General features: G+C 41.0%; 1 protein-coding gene across 2 annotated transcripts in view; it reads left to right on the top strand.

Annotated features, from left to right (window-relative positions):
- The window catches only part of LOC126203079 (PAX-interacting protein 1-like), a 175,635-nt gene that overhangs the window by 97,568 nt on the left and 53,440 nt on the right, over nt 1-24,627 (top strand). For both annotated transcript variants that reach the window (XM_049937320.1, XM_049937318.1), the window contains exon 14: nt 6,883-7,195. In XM_049937320.1, coding sequence (XP_049793277.1) covers nt 6,883-7,195 — 313 coding nt within the window. The remainder of the gene's footprint in view (nt 1-6,882; nt 7,196-24,627) is intronic.

Raw genomic sequence — 24,627 nt, 5'->3', positions numbered from 1 at the left:
TTAAATAATTCAGAATTTTTAATTTGTGAAGGAGCACAATTTACAAATGATTATAGAACAATTGTCATTATTTTAATGCCAATTTAAAAACTTATATTCAGACTGATCAACCAAGAAAGAGATAAACAAGAATAAAAATGCACACAGTTCAAAATTCGGAAATTTTCTGACATTTGCACGCTTAGTGTGATGTGCGCGCTTGAATTTGTGAAGAAATCAAATCCAGTCTTAATCAGATATTTGCAACAGCAACTTATAGATGACATCTCAGCTACACTCGAGATTGACCCTTTTTCCCTGATGAATGCCGTTGCAGGAAATGTTGACTCATACAAGTAAATTGATGTGAAAGTTAATAACATGTCCACTGTCCTTCTTGCTGAACTGGGATATTCATTCTGAGTCTGCACTCAGAATTGTTTAAGGGGCTTTGATTTAAATGCATTTTTAAGTGTTCTGTCACTTGAGAGTTCTATTAGCTCCTGCTGTTGTAGTGTTGGCAAGTGGTCTCGTGATTGTATTGAATGGACTGTGAATCCAGTCACATTTAAGATGAAGGTTCTGAAAATTTATCCTGAGATTGTTGCTGAAGGTTTTCGAGATGTGCTATGCCGACTACTAATTTTACCTACATCTAACTCATTGCCCTTCACGAAATCATTCAGGCATGAAAACATCTCACAGTTACCCTTCTCCATCTGGATTTTCCATCATCTAAGTTTTTTTCATAAATGCAAGCAGTTTATCGATTAGATAGATGATATGACCTTTTTGGCCTTGAAGTGATACATTAAGATTGTTCAATTTTTCAGAAACATCAAGCATTAGAAGCCGTTTCTTATCCAGAAACAGAACGGCAAGTGCAAGGCTGCTGTTCAATAGGAGAAAACAAATTTATCCATCCGCTCCATTACGCAACAAAGAACTTTACCAAGAGACAACCAACTTACCTCTGTGTGAAATAGAAGCAACCCATGAGTGAAACCCACCTCCTTGCAAAAAAATGTAAAATAGCCTGCTGTGCATAGCTCATCTTTTCACAAAATTTACAGCTCTAGCTACATCATTCATCACATTATTGACTTCTGGTTGTACTACAGGAGGAGAAACTGCACACACTGCTGCTGTGAACTCCTTTTTAATTCCAGTAAATGCTGCCATCCCATCAGTACATATACTGACACAATTTGTCTGTGACAGATTGTTGTCACTGAAAAGGGAATCCACAAAAAGGAAATATCTTCATCTGTAGTCCTCTCTTCCAGAGCTTTATGAAATGAAGTCCTTCTGCCCTTCAATTTCATAACAGTAGCATATGAAAACAAGAAGCTGGGAAGGATTTCTGATATAATTTCTGTCATCAAGCTGCAGGGTGAAGTTTGGGCTATAACGAAGATGTGGTAGCAATTTATTTTTCATATCAGTGGTCATTGCATCAATACAGTGAGAGTGGTATTGACTTCAGACTTTCAAACCTTTCTCCATGCATGATTTTGCACATATTGACAGCTGCTGAAAGAAGTTCCGTATGATTGTAATTAAAGTATAACTACTCACAGAGGTACAGTGTAGGCTGTAATTATCGTATGGCAGTGAAACTTTGTAGCTATGCTAATGAGTTAAAGCAGATCCAATTTACGCAGGAGAAACAATTAGTTTGAGTTGTGGCCACCAGGTGCAAATCTGGTGCTCTACACTGTTTGTATGATGATATGATGTCCACATTGTTATTTTACAAGCCATAACATGAGTGAACAGTATGGCCATTGAGAAAAGAAATTGTGTGCTGTTAACGAAACTGTTTCATGTGAACAGCAGCAGTTAAAATGATACATTGAGGGAGTATCATTGACAGAAAGATCTGAGGAGAGACCCAGTATCATTAAATGGTTTAAAGAAGATTATAATGAAATGCAAAAATGTGGGTGAATTTGGGGTGGTACCTGGAAGAGGAAGGCATGTTGTCCTGGAGGAAATTGTTGATGAGGTTGCTGTTACTGTAACTAACCATGCACCATGTGCCCCATATAGTGGTAGTGCTTGTGTAGTGTCACAAGAATTGTCCATCCCATGGTCTGTTTTACACTGGTACCTGTAGAAGATCCATATGGTTGCAGTGACTGAAACCTCATGATCCGCAGCAACATTCTGAATTTGCTCTTCAGTTTCTGCTGTGGTTCAAAGTTGATGACATATAGCCAGCCAATATTCTATCGAGGGATGAGACACATTTTACCCTACAGGGTGCAGTGAATGCACAGAACTGCCAAATTTGGGGTACTGTTAAGCCACATCTTGGCACAGAGAGCATCGGCTTTTAACAACTCTTGGAGTTGGCTGGCTTTGATACAAAAGTCTTTGATTAAACGATGGTAATAAGAACATTATCTGAGGCAGCTTCTCACATCTCTAATACTTTTAGGAATAGGAAATTCCGTTACAGATCTCACCTTTTCTGGGTCTGGCCACACATCTTTGTTTGACGCAAGGTGTCCAAGTATTTTGATTTCTTTTACTTCAAAGACACACTTTCTTGGATTAAGTTCAGTCCGCCTTGTTGGAGACACTTAAGAATGGCCCTCAGTCTTTTTACGTGTTCATCAAATGTCTCTGAGAACACTATAATGTCATCTAAATAACAAAGACACATCGTCCACTTCAGGTGACTTAGAAGATTATCCATCATCTGTTCAAAAGTTGCTGGTGCATTACGAGAAAGCATTACATTAAACTCATACAGGCCCTGAGGGGTGATGAATGCAGTTTTCTCACGATCAGCCTCATCTACTTCGATTTGCCAATGTTCCGAGTACATGTCCATGGTCGAGAAAAACTTAGCCCCCTTCAGACAATGTAGTGTATTGTCAATTTGTGGAAGGGGGTAAACGTCCTTTTTAATTATCTTATTAAGCTTCCTGTAATCAACGCAAAAGTACCAACTACCATCCTTCTTCCTGACGAGAACTACTCGTGACGACCATGGGCTCTGCGAAGGCTTAATGATGTCATTCTTCATCATTTTCTCTATCTCATCACGAATTATTCGACGTTCCGTTGCTGACACATGGTATGCTCTCTGGCCTATTGGTTGATGGTCTCCAGTGCTAATCCGGTGCTTCACCGTCGATTTTTTCTAATTTGCTCTTCACCTATGGATTGAAGCATTCAGAGAACTCTTGAAGAATGGCAAGTAGTTGCTTCTGTTGTTCCTTAGTGAGACCTGGGGATAGTCGAGCTAGAAGATCTTGTCTCGTAGTGGTAGCGCCAATTTTGCCCACAGACTCGGCATGGGAGATTTCTATGATGCTCAGCTGTTCGGCAATTAACGACTCAGCGTTTGCTACGCACATGCGTCTTGGAAGGATCTGCGGTTCTCGGCGTCAGTTAACTATCCACAATTCACCGAATCCATTCTTAAACGAGACAACAAAGGCTGGAATGACCAAGTTATTCTTCAGTAGTATGCTTCTCTTACATTCCACTACAAGATCTATGGGTTGATGCATGGCATGACACATGACAGTTACCTTTCAAGTACTGACTGCGGGAATCATCACTTCATCCAGCACATATAGTCTTCACACAATCGGACGCGCATCTTCCTGTCCATAGTATCTCACTTCGTCTAGCATAATCTTCGAGCGACCACAATCTATAATTGCCTGAGAAGCTTTCAAAAAGTCCCATTCGAGAATGACGTCATGACTACACTCTTGTAAGAGGATGAATTCTAAGGGCTGTGTATGGCCGCTTATACCCACATGAATTACACATCTTCCTGTAGGTTTTACATATTTCCCATTAGCCACCTTCAGCAAAGATGTTTTATTGTCGACAAATACGGTTTTCTGCAACTGGCGACAGTACTTCTCCGAAATGACTGAATATGATGCTTCAGAGACCACAAGAGCTTGGGCTGTTTGGCCATCCATGAGGATATTGACGTAGTTTCCTGTCATTTTTTCAGTGATTGATAGCGGAGGATTTTTCTTTTCGGTGGCCTCACCTCCAAGGAAGGTCAAGCCTTTAGTTTTCCAGGTTGTGGCGGCTAGGTGATAGGCTGGAGCTTCTAAACGGCGATGGAGACTGTAATGGATCTGGGATATGTGTTATTTTCTACTGGATTTGTCGATACCAAATTTAATGTGGGAAGTTGGTAATGTTTTCTTATATTTTTGTCAGAATTTTTTTTATTGTAATTTGCCTTGTTATATGCTAATTTACTTATATTTTTGAGAATGAAAGCATATTGATTACTATTAGCAATTGTGACGAAGAATATCAAAGAGACTGATTACAAGTGGAAGCTTGTGTGTTGTGTAAAATGTCTTTGACGCTGGAGTCATCTTTGACTGTAATCAGTCGGCAGTTAACTCTTGGTGTGTGTTGACGGTAGAACAATGTCCAGATCGCCGTCATAAATAATTTGCCAGTGAAAGGGAAAAAAATGAATTATGTTACTATTTTTTTATATAAACTTTAAGAAGAAACCACATTCGAAGAAATGGTATTTGAAGCACCAAAAATGAGGCAAACGCATTGAACCAGGTCATTTCTGCAGCCGACAAAACTGCATTGTGGAATCATACTTCCACTAGACAACTGAAGCCAAGACAAATATCGCCTTGTAAACATTTTACGGAAAAGGTACTGTCACGAAATATGCCAAATTTAAGTAAATAAAAAATAGTGAGCATATTTCAAGACCTTGATCGGCATGTTGGGGAGTGTCCTCTCCAGCGGCTAGCTTGCGGCGATGGTGATCTACATCGTCCTGCACCCACATCTTCTTTTTCATCTTTATCATCCTGCAGCCACATCTTGTTCATCTTGTCCTGGAGTTGGCATCAGCTAAGATCAGTCTGCTGTCTTCTGGCGCGGGTATCATAAAATATCTGCCACCTTTCTCAACAGTAGCACACCGCATGTCCCGGTCGTCCGCAGTGAAAAAATACTGGTTGGTTATCCTGGATCCTCCAGAAGTCAGTGTCCCTTGGTTGCCAAACAGGTTCCCCATGTGGCACTGTAGGAACGTAACTTATCCTGGGTCTTGACTTTTTCACCATTTTAAAGGGAAATGAAGGACAATAGATTGTATTCAATGTCTGTTCCACTTCCTCCCTTATGACCTCTTGAAGCATCTCGGTTTTTTACTCGCCGTGCAATCCAAGTGCCTTCTGAACTTCCTCTCCCACTATCTGATGAAGAACACTTGTGAAATCAGTTCCTTTCTTCCATCGCAGACATCGATACAACGTTCGGAAGCCATTCAAACTTCTTGCGTTTAATTCTTTTTCGATCCATTGTCTCTATATACTGGCACCAGTTTATGAAGTCGGCTGCTGTCGAAATCTCCTTCAGAAATAGGGCTCGATACATGTCCTCAGCAACACCCTTCATGAGATGTGCAATCTTATCTTCCTCCTTCATTCTAGGCTCCACTATTTTACACAGCTCCAAGACGTCTTGAATGTAGGATGCTGTTGTTTCTCCTGGACGCTGTGCCCTGCACTTTAATTTATCTTCAGCCTTACACTTCTGTCGTTATGTGCGTCGAAATACTTGCGCAGTTCCACCTGGAATACTTCCCAGCTTGGGAACTTCTCCTCGTTATTCTCATACCATTGCTTGCCAGTGCTCTCCAAGTAGAAAAATACTTTAGCCAAACACACAGTGTTATCCCATTTGTTAAGTTTGGCTGTACGCTCATATACCTTCAGCCACTTGTTTGGATCTTGGCCATCATCACCAGAGAACCTGATAGGATGTCTCATGTGGTGGTACACAGTTGCTGTCATCGTAGTGTCCTCTTCTTCTTCTGTCTCCAATAGATTGCCATCTGTTGAATATGGCTCGAACTCGGGTTTCTTGCCACGTAAACAGCGGCTCTGTCGTCACCTGATGGGAGCTACTGTGTCGTCGATGATGTGCGCTATCACAAGTTCCAATACCCAGCATCTCCACCAGAATAATGTCACGTAGAAGAAGGTGTAATTAGATGAATGACGAACACTAACTACACTTAACGAAGGTTTATTCAGCACTTGCACTTTCAAGAGTGCGGAGCGAACTGCCTCCGGCCAGAACACATACGGTATATATACAGTTACAGAACATTCCAGTACAATGATTCTTGACGTTTGTGGATACTTTTAGAATGTACTCTAATCAAATATAGAAATTAAAATTGTACAGTTCAGGTGAGTTTTGAACTCACGACACTCCATGCAATAGCCTAGTATCATAACCGCTCCACCATTGTGACTGTGCTACTCAGCTTCTTCTGCAACAATATTTTATTCCCAAATCTTCCTTCCTTCCTTCCTTCCTTTCTTTAGTCACTTAAGTTACCAGGATCCTACATATAATATTTTACACAGTCTTGACCCAGCTGTTATTTTTCCAAGTGAGCATAAAACAGTCCATGTTTACCTTGGTGAGGTAGATGGTAGCATGACTGTAGGTACAGTGCTGAGACTAGAGGTTAGTATTGTCCACTGCCTTTACCATTCACAATTGGGGACATTCTTGATGACTTTGCAATATTGCATCCAGAATGTAAACAGAAGCCACTGCACCAGTTAGACATATGTTGCTGGGCTACATTGGATCAAGATGACACTTAACTTGGCTGCAGACCAGAGACGATTTGCTCAGTGGAATTCGCTTAGAAAAATGTGCATTTCATTGTTTCTTTGTAGTATATTTGTTTCATGATAGCTTTATTTAATGTATTCACACTGGAACAGCTTGTTCTGTTTCAGATTTTCTTAGCAGCCATGATGTTTCATTGCCAAGGGACAGTATGATTATTTGCTTAATCAACTAATACCCTACTTTGTTACTCAGGCAAGTATTTAAGTATTTTATCTGTGTCAACAGCAGCAGCGACGTGCTCTAGCCAATGTAGCCAACACTACAGTAGCGGGTGCGGGGCTGGCTCCTCCACCTGTTGTTGGACTGCAGCAGCAGCAACAGCAGCAGCCACAACCACCAATACCTCAAGCACAGCAGCAGCTTGCTGCAGTTCCTTCACAACCACCGCAGGTCCCGGGAGCCATACCGTACTCTCAGACAGCAGCAACCGCAGCTAGAGTGGCAGCAGCACTTGCAAAATCCGCCCAGGGAGCTGCTGCTCCACCTCAGCCACCACGTGCACAACAACAGTTTTATGGTCACAATCCTAACCTTAAACGTAAGTCTTGAGTTGTGTTGTTATACAAAAACATTTTCCTAATTTGTTCATGCAACATGTGTGCCTCAATTACAAGACCTTGGGAATTATTCTATAATACATTTGTTAGAATACTTTTACACCTTGCATCTGTGTTGATGTAACAGAAAACTGAGGCTTTTGGCTCTGATGCTTTACATGTGGCTTCTCCAGCGTGTTAGTGCAAATGACTGTCTAGAAGTAACAATTGCTAAGAAGCATGTTGGTCCATTGGCAGCATTCAGCACTAGGAGACACTACAGCATCGTGCTTCACTTGCTCATAAATCACAGAATTAATGTATGAAAAGGAAAGTTGCTACTCACCATATAGTGGAGATGCTGAGTCGCAGATAGGCACAACAAAAAGACTGACACAAATAAAGCTTTCAGTCAGTAAGGCCTTCATCAAAACTACACACACACACACACACACACACACACACACACACACACACAACTCACACACACATCTGGAGTCTCTCAGGCAACTGAGACCATACTGTGAGCAGCAGCACCAGTGCATGATGGGAGTGGCGACTGTGTGGGGGTAAGGAGGAGGCTGGGATGGGGAGGGGGAGACATGGTAGGGTAGGAGTGGCGAACAGTGAAGTGCTGCAGGTTAGACAGAGGGCAGGCGAGAGGGGGTAGTGGAAAAGGAGAGAACTAAAAATACTGGATGTGATGGTGGTATGAGGACTGTGTAGTGCTGGAAAGGGAACAGGGAAGGGGTTGGATGGGTGAGGACAATGACTAACGAAGGTTGAGGCTAGGAGGGTTAAGAGAATAGAGGATATATTGCAGGGAAAGTTCCCATCTGTGCAATTCAGAAAAGCTGGTGATGGTGGGAAAGGTCCATATTGCACAGGCTGTGAAGCAGTCACTGAAATGAAGGATGTTATGTTTGGCAGTGTGCTCAGCAAGAGGTGGTCCACTTGTTTCTTGGCCGTAGTTTGTCAGTGGCCATTCATGCGGACAGACAGCCCACAGAGAATGCAGCACAGTGGTTGCAGCTTAGCTTTTAGGTCACGTGACTGGTTTCACAGGTAGCCCTGCTTTTGATGGGATAGGTGATGTTTGTGACTGGACTGGAGTAGTTGGGGGTGGGAGGAAGTATGGGACAGGTTTTGCATCTAGGTCTATTACAGGGGCATGAGCCATGAGGTAAGGGGTTGGGAGCAGGGATTGTGTAGGGAAGGACGAGTATATTTTGTAGGTTTGTTGGATGGCGGAATATGACTGGAGGGTTGGGAAGGATAGTGGGCAGGACATTTCTCATTTTAGGGCACGACGATAGTGAGTCGAAATGCTGGCGGAGAATGTAATTCAGTTGCTCCAGTCCTGGGTGGTACTGAGTTACGAGGGGAATGCTCCTCTGTGGCTGGACGGTGGGAGACTGGAAAGATAAGGCACAGGAAATTTGTTTTTGTACAAGTTTGGGAGGATAATTACGGCCTGTGAAGGCTTTGGTGGGACCCTTGGTATAATTTGAGGGGGACTGCTCGTTACTGTAGCTGCGATGACCACGGGTTGCTAGGCTGTATGGAAGGACTTCTTGGTATGGAACGGGTGGCAGCTGTTGAAGTGGAGGTATTGCTGGTGGTTTGATATGGATGGAGGAACTGATGAAGCCATCTTTGAGGTGGAGGTAAACATCTAGGAAGATGGCTTGTTTGGTCAAGTAGGACCAGGTGAAAAGAATGGAGGAGAAGCTGTTGATGTTCTGAAGAAATGTGGATAGGGTGTCCTCACCCTCGATCCAGATTGCAGAGATGTAATCAGTGAATCTGAACCAGGTGAGGGGTTTAGGATTCTGAGTGTTTAGGGAGGATTCCTCTAGATGGCCCATGGATAGGTTGACAGAAGATGGTCCCATGCGGGTGCCCCTAGCTGTACCCTGGATTTGTTTGTAGGTAATGCCTTCAAAGGAGAAGTAATTGTGAGTGAGGATATAGTTGGTCATGGCGGCTAGGAAGGAGGTTGTTGGTTTAGAATCCATCGGGTAGTGTTCAATATCGGTAGTGTAAAGGGAGGGGGCATCAGTAGTGACCAGCAGGGCCCTTTGTGGTAAAGGGACAGGAACTGCGGAGAGCCAGTGAAGGAAATGGGTGATATCTTTTATATAGAAGGGTAAGTTATGGGTAATAGGTTGAATGAGTTGGTCTACAAGAGCAGAGATTCTCTCAGTGGAGGCACAGTAACTGACCACAATGGAGCGTCCTGGGTGGTTGAGTTTATGGGCTTTAGGAAGCATGTAGAAGGTTGGTGTACATGGAGTGGTAGTGATGATCACAGAAATGGACTCCGAGGAGAGGTTCTGGGATGGGCCTAAGGATTTTAGGAGTGACTGGAGATCCTGCTGGATTTCTGGAATGGGCTCATTGTGGCAAGGTTTGTAGGTGGGAGTGCATAACAGCTGGTGGAGTCCTGCCATGTAATCCTTGTGGTTCAAAACAACAGTGGTGGGGCCTTTGTCCATAGATAGGATTATAAGGTCAGCATCAGATTTTAGATGGTGGACTGTGGTTCTTTCTGCAGATATAAGGTTAGTTTGCATGTTGAGGGATTTGGGGAATGATTGTGAGGCCAGGTTCAAGGTAAGAAATTCCGGAAAGTTAACAGGGTGTGATTTGGGGCAGTGGGAGTGGATCACGGTTGGCTGGAGGAGTGAACTGAGTTAGGCAGGGTTCAGCATTGGTCTTTGTCTGATTGGTAGAGTTGGTGGCGAAAAAGTGTTTTTTCTGCAGGGACCTGGAGAAGGAGAGAAGGTCTTTAACAAGACCTGCATGATTGAATTTGGGAGTGGGGCAAAAGGTTAGGCCTTTGGAAAGGACTGATATTTCTGTGGGTCTAAGGTTTCTGGAGGAAAGGTTCATGACTGTGTTATAGGTCTGTTTAGGTTCTGGATGCTGTGTGGTGGTGGGAGGGATTTTTGGAGGGTGGAGTAAGTATAGTAGGTCTGCGAGACAGGGTTTATCAGCTGTGAGGGGACATGGAAGAGGTTTGGAGGTTGTTGTAGAGGTGGTGGACAGGGATACTCTAAGGCAGGAGTAGGAAGTGAGTGGGATGGAGAGCTTTCTGAGATGGCGTTGTGCATGTTGTGGATGGAGACAAGGTACTGCAAGGAGGTTTGAGCTTGGTTGATATGGTTTTGCAGTACTATGTTGGTGAGGTCTAAGGATTAGCAGAATCTGAACAGGTGGTCATTGTGTCATTGTGGAAGGAGGGTTGGCAGCCGGAGATGGATTATTTGATGGTAAGGCCATTTGGAGGGATTCCATGAACGAAGCAACAAGGCAGGAACAGTATGTGTCACTGAGTTCTGTTAATGTTAATTAACCAGCACAATAAATTGTTTCTGAATTGTCCTCAATCAAATGTTGGTGTCTTGGTCATGGCAGTATCTTTGACTACTAATCCAAAGGTCCTGACTCCCGGGTTTGACCCCAATCTGTGCTTAGATTTTGAATAAAGATCAAACTATAGTGGCTGAAGACTTATGGTATAAGAAAAAAAGGGCATATGTTCAGAGCAACCGGTTGGTCTTCAGGTGGGAAACCACCTTTAAAGGTGGAAGAATCAGCTATGACCAGTGACATGAGAAAGCAGAAGGCAATGGTAACTACTGCTTTAAAGACACAAAGTGTTTCAGCATGAAATGTAGCATGTAATTAAAAGGGGACAGGCGATCTCTTCAAAGCTGCATGATGCCAGATTAGTCGCCCATTCAGATCTCCGGGAGGGGACTGCCAGAGGGGTGTAACTTTTTGATAAAAATAAGGATAATGTTGTATTTGTTGGAGCATATAATGTCAGAAGTTTCAATAAATTTGGTATGCTAGAAAATCTAAAATGGAAAATTTGAATGATGAGTCTAGGTGTACTATGCTTCATTGAAGTGAAATGGAAGGAAGGTAAAGACATTTGGTCAGGTGAATAGAGGCTAATATCAATTGTGTCATAAAATGGTGTATCAGGAGTAGGATTCATTGCAAATAGGAAGGTAATGCAAAGAGGGAGTTAGTATAAACAAATAGTTCAGGTACAAATGCTGACGTCATAATTGGGAGACGACATACAGAGTATACGAGGTAACTGAATGGATAGGTCATTATATAATGGGAGATGAAAATCTATTTATCATGGTGTGATTGGAACATTATTGCAGGGGAAGGAATGGAAGGCAGAGTTGCAGGAGAATACTAGCTCCGTAATAATAATGAGAGAAGAGGACAATTTCTTGAGCTCTGCCATGAATTTGAGCTTGTAATACACTGTTAAAAAATCACAATTGGAGGAGGTATACGTTCAAAGGGCTAGGAGAGACAGGAAAGTACCAGCTGCATTACATTATGGGGAGACAGAGATTTTGCAATCAAATATTGGATTGTAGTTTGTTTATTCCTGAACTATTGGATTTATGCAGGTGTACAATAATAAGATTTTGCATTGAAATTTACATGTTGTATTTAGGGTTCTATGCTATTATGGAAGTCTTATACCTCTTAAACACATCTATTGATTGATAGATCGTGTAGATACCTGGCTCAGTAATTGTAAGGTAGCTCTCTCACTGTCAGGGTTGGCACTTATTTAAACTAGTGTACTTTAAATCTACATTATTTCTGCTTTTTGTTTCATAATGGTGGACAGCACTTCTACAAGTTAAGGGTCTCTGTCTGCTTTCTTAATGAAAGGAGATAGGCTTTAATATAGAGGGAAGGTACTGTTATTATCTTTTGTTCTTTGAATGGTAGCTGGCATGACTATCTATACTGCCTATAATTGTCCTCACTGTGTTCTTTGCCGCATGAACATTGGTTCTGAACTGTAGGATATTTCTGTATATTAAGTGGGTGTGAAGGAAATCATAGTATGAAGGCAGAAGCTGGTTATTACTAACACAAGGCTTTAATTGGTAAAAATCACAAAATTTATTTCAGAACTATTCTGTGTGTACTACCCATTTCAGTTGCAGGTCCACATATATTCCTAGTAATCTGATGGAGTCACTCCCATTTACTTTTTTACTCCATTTATGGATATACAGTTTCAGTTTTACTTTTATTAAATTAGTTATATGTAAACTTAGGTCGCAGTTTAGTATTGATGACTGTGATAAAATTTAAGAGAATCACTTGGAGACATCTAAGTATAAGGAAACAGGATACTGAAATATTGAGGAATGATTATGTACCATTAAGTTCTCTAGGGCTGTAGATACTGCAGTAATGAATACTACAGCAGGTTACTTGTGTTGAGGAAGAATTGATAACCCTGAAAAGGGTAATAACAGAAGTTGAACAAACAAATTTTGGTATAAAAATGGTAACTGAGGAAACTGTGGGCTCAAGAAGAAATTCAATTGTAAAAAAAAAAAAAAAAAAAAAAAAAAAAAAAAAAAAAAAAAAAAAAAAAAAAAAAAGTAATTCAAATTATTGAGGGGGGTAAAAGGGAGTACAACAAAATAAGAAATTAAAGGAATAGGAAGTGAATGTGCAATGAGAGGAAAGAGCGGATATGTGGAAAGGGTACATTGGGGGCCTGTGTGAGAAGAAAAAAACCTTCATTATGATAGAAGAAGAAGTGCGTGTCGATATGGAAGATGTAGAGGATCCAGTATTAGATTCAGAGTTTGGTAAGATTCCTTTGACTTTCCAAAATCATTGGTGGAAATGGCAACTAATTGTGCTTGATAATGGAAGCAAAAATTAAGTAAAACTAAGACACTGTCATGGGATTTGTCAACCCAGAATAAGTTCATGGAGGTATGTTCCATCTATGCAACTAGTTAAACACAGTTTGCTTATTGACATATGCGTTTCACTTCTTCTCTTTGTGAAGCATCTCCAGTGGCAATTTCCAACATTGTTGACCCATATGTGTGGTCCTGGAGATGTTTTCATTAGTCTCCAAGCTCCAATTGGCTGATTTCTGGCATTTGTTCACCCACATTTGATTCACCACATCACATACATCATTTGCACTTTATATTTTGTGTTCAGCATATGTGTGTTTTGGGTGCGTAGTGTTGCCAACTGTTGGCAACACTACACACTGAAAACACGCACATGTTGAACACAAAATATGAAGTGCAAGTGATGTATCCAATCTGTTGAATCAAATGTGGGTGAAAGAATGCCGTAAATAGGCCCACTGGAGCATGGAGACTAATGGATGTATCTCCAGGACCACACAAATGAGCTAACAGTGCTGGAAATCGTCACTGAAGAAACATGTATGGCAGTAAACAAACTGTCTACTAGTTGCATAGACAGAACATACCTCCACCAAATTTTGAAGCAAACAAGGAACTATGGAAAATAGAAAAAAAAGACTAGAAAAAGTGTTCAACCATGTAAACTGGTAAAAAATAATTAAATCCTCATAAAAATATATGTATGCTATGGAGAAATATTAGTAATTACCATATACGCAAGAACCAAGAGGAAACAGTAAGAATGGAAGTCCCAGAGAGAAACGCTGACCAAAAGGCAGGGATGCAGTCTTTCTACTCTATTGCCCGATCTGTTTACCAAGAAGCAATTAAGGAAATAATAGAAAGGTTCCAGTATGGCATTAAAAGAATATTAGTGATAAAGACACACTGAAGACCTTCCTATCCTCCGTGAAAGTAAGGAAGAATTATAGCACCTGTTAAATAGCACAAACAGTCTACAGCACACAAACTATGAAAGTATGATGACAAAAGTGTTTAGAAGTAGCAGAAATGAAATAAGTGATAAATGTAACATCAAAATAGAGGACGAGGTGTAGCACATGAAGTGAAGGAATTCTGCTACCTTAGAAGAAAAATAACGTGTTGTATGGAGCAAAGAGAACATAGGAAGCAGATAAGCACTGCCAAAGAAGTCAGTTATTACTAAAAGGACATTTGAGAAATGTCATTATTTATTATACTATGAGTTTTCGTATTTATTTGCCAGACTGAAATTCGAGTACATAGTCCACCATCAGTGGCATATACGGTACACGTCTACATCAAAAGATGTATTCGTCAAGTATAAAATATTTATTGTGTTCAAGAATGATGCAGATCTCTGCAGTACACAGTGTGTTGTTTGTATATGTTCTAATGGTGAAACACTAAATGACTGCTTGTATTGGGCACTACTGTAACGGTAAGAAAACAGGGCACTGGTGGGGGAAAATTTCTTAAAAAGTATCTCTTGGTGCACAGCATTGTATGATACTGAATCATGGACTGTGTGAAAAACAGAAAACAAGATAATTTAAACTGTGAGGTGTGGTGCTATAGAAAGATACTGAAAGTTAAGTGGACTGATAAGCTAGGAAATGCAAAAGTTTAACTAGAAAGGGCAGGGTGATGGGACATAGGTTAAGTCATCATATTACTAGAGGGAGCTCTAAAGGACAAAAATTGTAAAGGAACATCGAGAGTCGAGCTACAGAAAGCTATTTAAAACCTGAATATGATAGCAGTGGGATTTTTTTTCGGAAAGTTTAAGTGTATATCAAAAGGACAGACTAGTGGGAAATGGAGTTGGTGTATTTGTGCAGTAGACAAGAAACTCAAATCCACCAATATAAAAATTGAAGGTGGATGCAGAATTGTTTGGGCAAGACTCAGCATTATCGGTGGGCATAAAACCTCCTGATGTAACTGAAAACTTTAGAGGAAACCTCACCTCAGTTGTACGTAAGTTCCCCAATCATACTGAAATCACTGCTTTAAGTATCCAATTATCAGTTGGGATCATTACAGTTCATCGGTGGTGGACTGACAAAACAGTCTGTGAAATATTACTAAATGCCTTCCTTGAAAACTACTTAGAAAAGATAATTAGGAATCCCATTCATAATGGAAATGTATTAGCACTAATGGCAACAAATATACCTTACCTTTTTGAGGGTGTCCACATTGAAACTGGTATCAGTTATCATGGCGCGGTTGTACAGCTGTGATTACCAAAGTACAAAGAACAACTAAAACAAGCAGAAAGATATTCATGTTCAGTAATGTCATATCTCAGTGAGCAACTTGGAACTTTCAGCACAGGACAAGAGCCGGTATAGGAACAATGGCTGAAGTTTAAGAATAGTTGACAATGCACTGGATAGATATATACCCAGTAGAACAGTTGATAATGGGAGAGTCTCTCCATTTTATACAGTCACTGAAAAGAAGTTTCTAAAGAAACTGAGGCTACTGCATAATCAATGTAAAACAAAACATAGGACTGTAGATAGAGAGGTGCTAAATGAAACACATTTAGCTATCGAGAGAGCAATGAGTGAAGTATTTAGTGACTATTGTAGCAGAACATTTTCAAATGATCTACCACAGAACCCGAAGAAATTCTGATCATATGTAAAAGCTGTTAGTGGCACCTAAAGTCAGTCTCCAGTCACTTGTGGATGAGACATGCATTGAAATGGAGGGTAAAAAAGCAAAATCAGAACACTTGACTCTATTTTTAAATGTTCCTTTCAAAGGAAAACCCACTAGAGTTGCCCCAGCTAATCCTGGTACCACTGAATGGATGAATGAAATAAGTGTTAGAGTTAGTTGTGTTGAGCAACAGCTGAAATATTAAAATTGAATGGAGCTCCAGAGCCCACTGGAATCCCTGTCAGATTCTATACTACATTTGCAGCAGAGTTAGCCCCTCTGTTAACTATAGTCTGTTGTAAATCCCTGAAACAAAAACCCTTGCCCTGTAATTAGAAGAAAGTGGAGGTCACACCCATTTACAAGGAGAGCAGTGGAAGTGAGCCATAAAACTACCATATTTAACATAGATTTATTGTAGAATCTTAGAGCATATTCTTAGTTCGAACATAATGAGGAGAATGACCTCCTCTATCCCAATCAGCACGATTTCTGAAATCATTGCTCATGTGAAACCTAACTTGCACTTTTTTCACATGACATGCAGAGAGCTTTCGACTAAGGCAATCAAGTAGATGGAGTATTTCTTGATTTCCAAAAAGCATTTGGCTCAATTTGTGCTTACTATCAAAAGTACGATGATATGGGGTATCAAGCAAAATTTGTGACTGAACTGAGGATTTTTTGATCAACAGATGTAGAAGTAATTTTGAAAGTACTCCAGTGAAGTGTGTCAGGACCCTTGCTGTTGATATTTTATATGAATAACTTTGTGGGCAGTATTCATAGTAACCTCGGACTTTTTGCCAATGATGCGTGTCTCTAATGAAGTACTGTCTGAAAGAAGTTAAGTAAATACTCAGTCAAATCTTGATAAGATTTCAAAGTGATGCCAAGGCTGGCAACTTGCTTTAAATGTTCGGAAATGTAAAGTTGTTCACTTCAAAAATGGGGAGCACTGGGGTGGAGGGGGGACCCACAGTATCCTTTGACTGTGATATCGGTGAGTCACAGAATCAGTTAACTCATACATAAACCTGCTCGTAACGCTTTATAGGGATATGAAATGAAATTGTCACATTAGCCAAGTCATAGGTAAAGCACAGGGCAGACTTCAGTTTATTGGTAGACAAATGGGGAAATGTAATCTGTCTATGAAGGAGATTGCTTAGAAATCATTTGTGCAACCTGTCCTAGAGTATTGCTGGAGTGTGTGGGACTCATACGAAAGAGGACTAATGGAGGACATTGGCCTGAATGGTTGCAGGCTTGTTTGATTCCTGGGAGAGTGCCACAGAGGTGCTAAAGCAATTGAACTGGCAGTCTCTTGAAGATAGATGTATGCTGTCCCGAGAAAGCCTACCAACAAAGTTTCTAGAACAGACTTTAAGCGTTGACTCTAGGAATGTACTACAATCCCCTACCTATTGCTTCTGTAGGGATCATGAGGGTGAGATTAGATTATCAATCATTTATCCCATACTCCAGACATGAAATGACGTGGAAAAAAAACATAATTACTGGTACTTGGGATGTACCCTCTGCTGTGCACACCACAGTGGTTTGTAAAGAATAGATGTAGATGTAGACTGGAATATAGACAGCAAATAATTGGCAACATTGAGTGCTTCTTTTAAATGAAGAGGAAATTTTGGTGGGCTGTATCAAATCAATCAAAAATCAGATGACCCAAAACAAGATCGCTGCTTTAATAATCTAATAGATATCATAATATTGTACTGGAATTCAAATAAGCTAGTAGTTATCATAATATTGTACTGGAATTCAAATTGTCATTCAGTAGTTGCATTTGCCTCTAATTTGTACAGCAGTGATGACTTACATCACATTCTTCTCGACTTAAGTGCACTAAAAACACACTAACAAAAGCAATGTTCCTACTGTACTTGTGCAGATCAGTTACAAAATTTATGAGTTTACACTGTACAACACGCATACTTTAACATCCAGTTCTTTATTCCATCTGTGGTACAATCAACCTAGACCAAGCGAAGTGGCACAGTGGTTAGCACACTGGACTCACATTTGGGGTGATGACGGTTCAAACCCTCATACGGGCGTCTTGATTTAGGTTTACCATGATTTTCCTAAATCGCTCCAGGCAAATGCTGGGAAGGTTCTTTTGAAAGAGCGCAGATGATTTTCTTCCCCATCCGTCCCTAATCCGAGCTTGTGCTCCATCTCCAATGACCTTGTTGTTGATGGGACATTAAACAGTAATCTCTTTCTCCTCCTCCTCCTCCTCCTCCTCCTCCGTCCACCTAATGAGATAGATATAGTGCAATTGGCTGTATCACTCGTTATGGTAGTGATGATATTAACATCAGGTGCAAGAAACCTTTATCTGTCAGATAATGGGAACTACCGTAGGAATATCAACAATGTAGGTAAAGACAGATTGCTACTTACTGTAAAGAAGACATGCCTAGTTGCAGACAAACACAACTAAGAGACACTTACATAAAGCTTCCAGCCACAGCCTGCATCAGCAAAAGAGAGACCACACCATTCACACGACTGCCAACTCCAGCATCTCAATTTAAAATGCAACGATCATGTGGGATGCAACCAGCACTATTACGGGCGGCTGGGAAGGGGAAGGGGTAATAGTGTACGGGTGGGGAGAGAGACGAACGCTGTCTGATGGAGTGTGCAGGGATTAGACTGTCAACAGACACAGCATCAGGATGTTGTGGGGCAAGGAGGTGGAGAAAAGAGGAGAGGAGCGAGGAAAGATGGGTGGATGCGTTGACTGAGGGTTGCAAATAAATTAGGTGGGAGATAGGAATGGGGAGAAGATGATAGGACAGAGGGAATGGAAACTGTTGGGTGGAGGGTGTGGAGACAGTATGTTACCGTAGATTGAGGCCAGGATAATTATGGGAACAGAGAATGTGATGTAAGGATAACTTTGCTCTTGGCCACAGTTTGGAGATGGCCATTCATCCTAGTGGATAGCTGGTTGGTAGTCATACCAATATAAAAAGCTGTGCAATGATTGCAACAGAGCTGGTAAATGACAGGACTGCTTTCACATGCCACTTGGCCCCTGATGGCGGAGGATAAACATGCGACAGGACTGAAATAGGAAGTGCTGGGTCGATGGATTGGGCAGGTTTTGCACCAGGGTCTTCCACAGGGATATAATCCATGTGACAAAGGGTTGGGATTAGGAGTGGCGTAGGGATGGACTCGGATGTCGTGGAGGTTGGGTGGACGATGGAACACCACTTTAGGAGGAGGGGTGGGAAATATCTCAGGTAGGATGTCTCTCATTTCAGGGCATGATGATAGGTAATCAAAGTCTTGGTGAAGGATGTTGTTCTCATCCAGTTTGGTACTTGGTGATGAAGGCGACACTCCTTTGTGGCTGAATCTTGCGAGTTGGTGAGAGTGTTGGGGATATGAGAGGAAATGGCACGAGAGATCTGTTTGGGGACTAGGTCAGGGAGATAGTGCCCGTCTGTGATGGCCTTGGTGAGATTCTCAGCATACTGCGGAATGGACTTTTTGTCACTGCAGTTGTGCCATCCCTGGGTAGCCAGGCTGTATGGGAGTGAGTTTTTGGTGTGAAAGGGATGACATCTGTCAAAATGCATGTACTGTTGGAGGTTGATGGGCTTAATGTGGACAGAGGTGTGGATGGAGCCATCAGAAAAGAGGAACATCTAGGAAGGTGGCATGATGGGAGGGAAGGTGTTGAGAATGTGAAGGAATGAAAATATCTGTACCAGACTAGGGGGTTTGGTGTTTTGGGAGGCTAGGAAGGTCCCCTCTAAATGTCCCATAAAAAGTTGGCACAGGAGGGTGACATGCAGGCGCCCATGGCTGTGTCGCAGATTTGTTTATATTCCTTCCCTTCAAATGAGAAGTATCTGTTGGTTAGGATAAAGTTAGTAAGGTGTACGAGGAATGAGGTTGTTGTTTTGGAGTCTTGAAGGACATTGGGAAAGGTAGTGTCCCATAGTGGTAAGACCACAGGTGTGAGGGATGTTGTTATATAGGGTGGTGGTGTCAACAGTATAGGGAGGTGGCGTCAACAGTGACAAGTAGGGATCCAGGAGGTAAAGATGTAGGGCTGGTGGACAGTTGGTGAAGGAAGTGGTTGGTGTCTTTGACAAGGGAAGGTGGATTACGGGCATATGATTTGAAGTGTTGGTCAGTGAGGGCCGAAGTTGTTTCAGTGATGGCGCAATAATCGGCCATAATGGGGTGTCCAGGATTGTAGGGTTTGTGGATTGTGGGGAGTGTGTAGAAGGTGGGTATCATAGGGTGAGGAGAGAACGGGTTCAGGGAAGGGCCTAAGGCCTTAAGCAGGGATTGGAGATTGTATTGGACTTCCGGGATGGGATCACTCTGGCAAAGTTTGTAGGTGGAGGAGTCAGATAATTGGCAGAGGTCTTCTGCCAGGTAGTCACTGCAGTTCATAACAACAGTGGTGGAACCTTTGCCTGCAGATAGGATGATTGGGTCAGGATTTGTGTTGAGGTTGTATATGGCTGTTCTTTCTTCTACTGAAAGGTTGGTGTTCTGAAAAAGAAACCTAGGGAGGGATAGTGAGGCTAAGTTTGAGGTGAGAAATTCCTGGAAGGTGGTTAGGTGGGAGGGGGAGAGGATCACGGATGGTGGTATGAACAGGAAGAGGCAGGGTTCAATGTTGGAATTAGGGAGGTTTTGGTTGGAGAGGTTGGCAGCAAAGAAGTGCTTCCATTGCAGGAATTGGGATAAGGAGAGTAGGTCTTTGAAAAGTTCAGCACAGTTAAATTTGGGTGTAGGGCTAAAGGTAAGGCCTTTAGATAGGACTGAAACTTCTGTGGAGCTGAGGGTTTTGGTGGAAAAGTTAACAACAGCGTTACAGGACTGTTTTGCCTCTGGATTTGGTGGAGAGGTGGTAGGGAGTTTCGGGGATGTGGCAAGTTGAAAAGGTCAACTAGGCACAGTTTAGCTACTATAAGGGGTGGACGAGGAGGAATACTGTGGGTACGATAGGGGTTGGATAGTGGTGCCCTGAGGTGGCAGTAGGATGTCAGTAGGTTGGATAACTTATGGGATTGGAGTCTGGAATGCTCCTCCAGGTGCTGGTGTGTCTCTCTTTTAGTGATGAAGGTTGTGACCAAAAGCTGGTAGTGTTTTTTAATTGTGCCTGTCTGCAACTTGATGTGTCTTCTTTTCAGTACGTAACAATCTGTCATTTCTTACATTGTTGCTAAACCTTTATCTGTCTCATGTATACAGAACACAAAGGTGTAGTTGTTGGTAGGAAAGCTGTCAGTATTAAGAAAAATTTCATGTACAACAACAATCGGGCACTACTGGTATCACTGTCCAGTTCTAACAATTTAAGAAGGAACACCCATGATTTTATGTTTATGGTTACTACTTTGAACATAGTCAAGCACACATTAAAGTTTGACTGAGTTGAACTGGTCATAGCTGAGTATTGCAGTGTTTGTGTTGTTTCCTGGTACTGTGATTTGCAGCAAAGTGTGTTTTCTTTGCTGTGAGGGGATGTTGACATCATCTGGTACCTGAATGTCCGCCTTATGTGCTGTGGCAGTTTCGTTCCTAGCACCAGCCTCACCTATATTTTCTGTACCTCAAAGTGCTGTCTCAATTAGAGACTAATTGGTCTGCTACATTATTAATGCACATGGCTCGTGGAAAGGGTGTATGGACTGCAATACATGTGAAATAAAATTAAATGACTCCCACAGTTCTTTATAATAAGACACAACATATCATATAAGAGACATTAAACTCCAAACTGTTCTTTTCGTGACTTATGAAAATAACACACAGATAATTTCAGAAAATGTCCCAATAAATAAATCTCAGTGGGCATTTGTTAGATATGGAACCATCAGAAATGTAGTTTCAAAAACTTGCTTCTAAAATGTTGCTATAAGACCTTCAGAGTTACACTGTTTTTGTTAATTCAGCAAAAAGTACGATAAAACTACCAGATTTGCTGTGTAAAAAATGCTTATTACATGTTACACACTAAACTAAAATGTAGTACAGTATTAACTCATTAATTTTGTAACTCAGTTTCATTGAATTGACCTGTTAGCTGCAAAGTCATATCTTGGAACTGCATCCCATCATTTGTATCTCTTACCATCAAGAATTAATTGGCTGCTATTGCCACTGTGTCACACTGATACATCAGTTTACTTGCAACATTTGAGTAAAGTAGTGCACAGCAGCTGATGAACTCTGAGTAAGTGTCATTGAACATTTGGAGGACAGAGTCCTGCTCGCAGTCATCTTGCATATCATCAGCTGCGGTGGCATGTTCTAGCCACTGGGGTGTTCCCTACCTTTTTGACCTAGTCTTAACTGGGATTGCAAGCAGCTGGTGAGGCACTGCTGTTGTGGCTTGCGAATAATGAAAGATACTATGAACCAGCTGACAAGATTTATAATGTAAATTAAATTAAAGTTGTTACATGTAGACATACAACATTGTAGCACCTTAGCTTCTCATTCACACTTTTATGAACCAAGTGTTTTTCAGTATTTGATAAGAATTGGTCTTTAGGTAGTATAAGGGGCAATCAAAAAGTTTCTGTTCGGAGGCTGTACAGTTCAGAATTGGTATGCCGATCAGGCAAATTGTCATGAGCATTGAGGAAATCATCCAACCGACATACCAGGTTGAAGTAGCCATAAGATAAAACACCGTGTCCTGCTGTGTGATGGAATTTGTAACTGCCTCCTGCATATCCTCATCTGACAACAATCACTGACCCGCCAAGTCCTTTTTCAAGGGACCAAAGGTGTGATAATTGCATGGGGAGAGATGAGGCCTATAGAACGTGTCTTCAAGTGTATCCCACTTGAGTTGACATTACAGCATTTTCCATATAGGTAATTGTGTTGTAGTTTTCCCGCAATGGTGGTTTTTGACAGGTGTGCTGCCCCGTACACATTATTCATTTTCTGATGATGTCTAGTGGTTTTTGTCCTTTAGCAGCTAAGAAAAGAATAATAGCTTGTTGATCCTATTTGGGTGGATTTAGTAATAGTATTGCCATTGTTCAGATTTCTGCATTTATCTCACATATTTGGAAAGACATGAATGCCATGCTAATTCCTTGACTACATGTCTGGTTATATACCTGCATTGGAGTCACGTTACATTGCGTACATGCTGCAGCAATGCCCTCAAGTGGAAACTTTTTGATCACCACCAATAACACAGGCCAATGATGGAAAAACTTTTTTGCTGAAAATACCTTATTCTTATGTTTTTTAGGATGGGAAATCCAAATATGATACTTAAAAACTTTATCACCAACCATTTCTTCACATTTTATGGTTAAATTTATTACATTAAACAATTTTTTAAATAATTTAACAAGCTTTTGTATAGTTAAAATAATTCAAAAAGGAGGTGTAATGAATGTAGATGACGCTGGTAGTGCTGCTGAAAAACATTTGCTGGCAAAAAAAGGTTGATTCTATTTTTGTGTTAGCAGATGTTGTTTTGTTTACTGTCAACCTAACCTCACTTTCCCGTTTCCTGTACACATGCTCAGTACAATGTCTAATCGTGGTTCTAAAAACTCTGCTGACCGTTTTTGTTGTATTTGTAGTGAATTTGTGATTAAAAAACACCAAAGGAACATTACAGGCTTTGTGAAAAAGACTTATCTATCATGCTTTGGATGTAAACTGGGTGTCACATAAGGTATGTTGTGTGTGTGTCGAACATATGAGAAAATAGTCCAAAAAGGAGAGAAAAGCCTTCAGATTTGCTTGATATGGAGGGAGCCAAGAAATCATTCTGATGATTGCTACTATTGCAGTGTTGATATTACTGGTCATAATTCGAAAACCAAGAAGGTAATAAGCTACCCTAACCTTCCATGCGCCATCAGACCAGTAGGGCATAATGTAGATTATCCGGTTCCTGAACCACCAAATGATTTAAATTCTATTCCAAGGGAAGTGTTTTCTGATGTACAATCTGATTTAGATGAACCAGATGATGACGACTTCCATTGTAATGCAGAAAGTATAGAGCCCAAATTGTTTACTCAGACCGAGCTTAACGATTTGGTTAGGGATCTGGGCCTAACGAAAGAAAAAGCTGAACTGCTTGGCTCTAGATTAAAAGAAAAGAACTTATTGGCAGTTGGAACCAGCATATACTTGTATGGAAAGAGAGAGCAGCAATTTTCCAAGTTTTTTCAACAAGAAGGTGATTTTTCCCTGTCTGATGAATGAGGTAGGTATGTAATACAAAAAGGAAGACTGGAGGCTGTTTATTGATTCATCCAAAACTAGTTTAAAGGATGTTTTATAACGCAATGGCAACATGTATGCATCTATACCTGTTGGACCTGTTGGAAGGAAGCTGTGAAAACCTAGAAATACTGCTAAATAAAGTAGGCTATTCTGCTCATGGTTGGATGATATGTGACAATTTAAAAGTAAATGCATGCCCCTTGGTCAGCAAGGTGGCTTTACCAAATTTCCGTTTCTTGTGTGAATGGGACAGTAGGGCTAGGGATCAACACTGGTGCAGAATGAACTGGCCTGTGAAGGAGTCTTTAAAACCAGCTGAGAAGAACATTCTACACAAAAACCTTGTAAATAAAAAAAAGTTCTACATATAAAGTTAGGCCTAATGAAACAGTTTGTAAATGCTTTGCCTAAAGATGGCCCATGTTTTAAGTATCTCTGCCAAAAGTTCCCACACCTTTCAGAAGCTAAAATAAAAGAAGGCATGTTAATTTTCAATCCACAATGACCTTAAATGAGAGAGAAACATGGGTATCATTCAAGCAAATTGTTACAAAGTTCTTAGAACATTAAAAGACCCAGAATATGTTTCTATTGTAGCTACAATGTTAAAGAAATTTAAAACTTTAGGATGTTTAATGAGCCTGAAAGTTCACTTTTTGAACAGTCACCTTGATTACTTCCTGGACAATATGGGAGATGTTAGTGCGGAGCAAGGAGAGTGTTTTCACCAGGACATTAAAGTGATGGAAAAACACTACCAAGGTCGC

This window comes from Schistocerca nitens, chromosome 9, assembly GCF_023898315.1.
Source record: "Schistocerca nitens isolate TAMUIC-IGC-003100 chromosome 9, iqSchNite1.1, whole genome shotgun sequence".
Taxonomy (NCBI): Eukaryota; Metazoa; Arthropoda; class Insecta; order Orthoptera; family Acrididae; genus Schistocerca; species Schistocerca nitens.
This window is presented reverse-complemented; position numbering and strand designations above follow the sequence as displayed.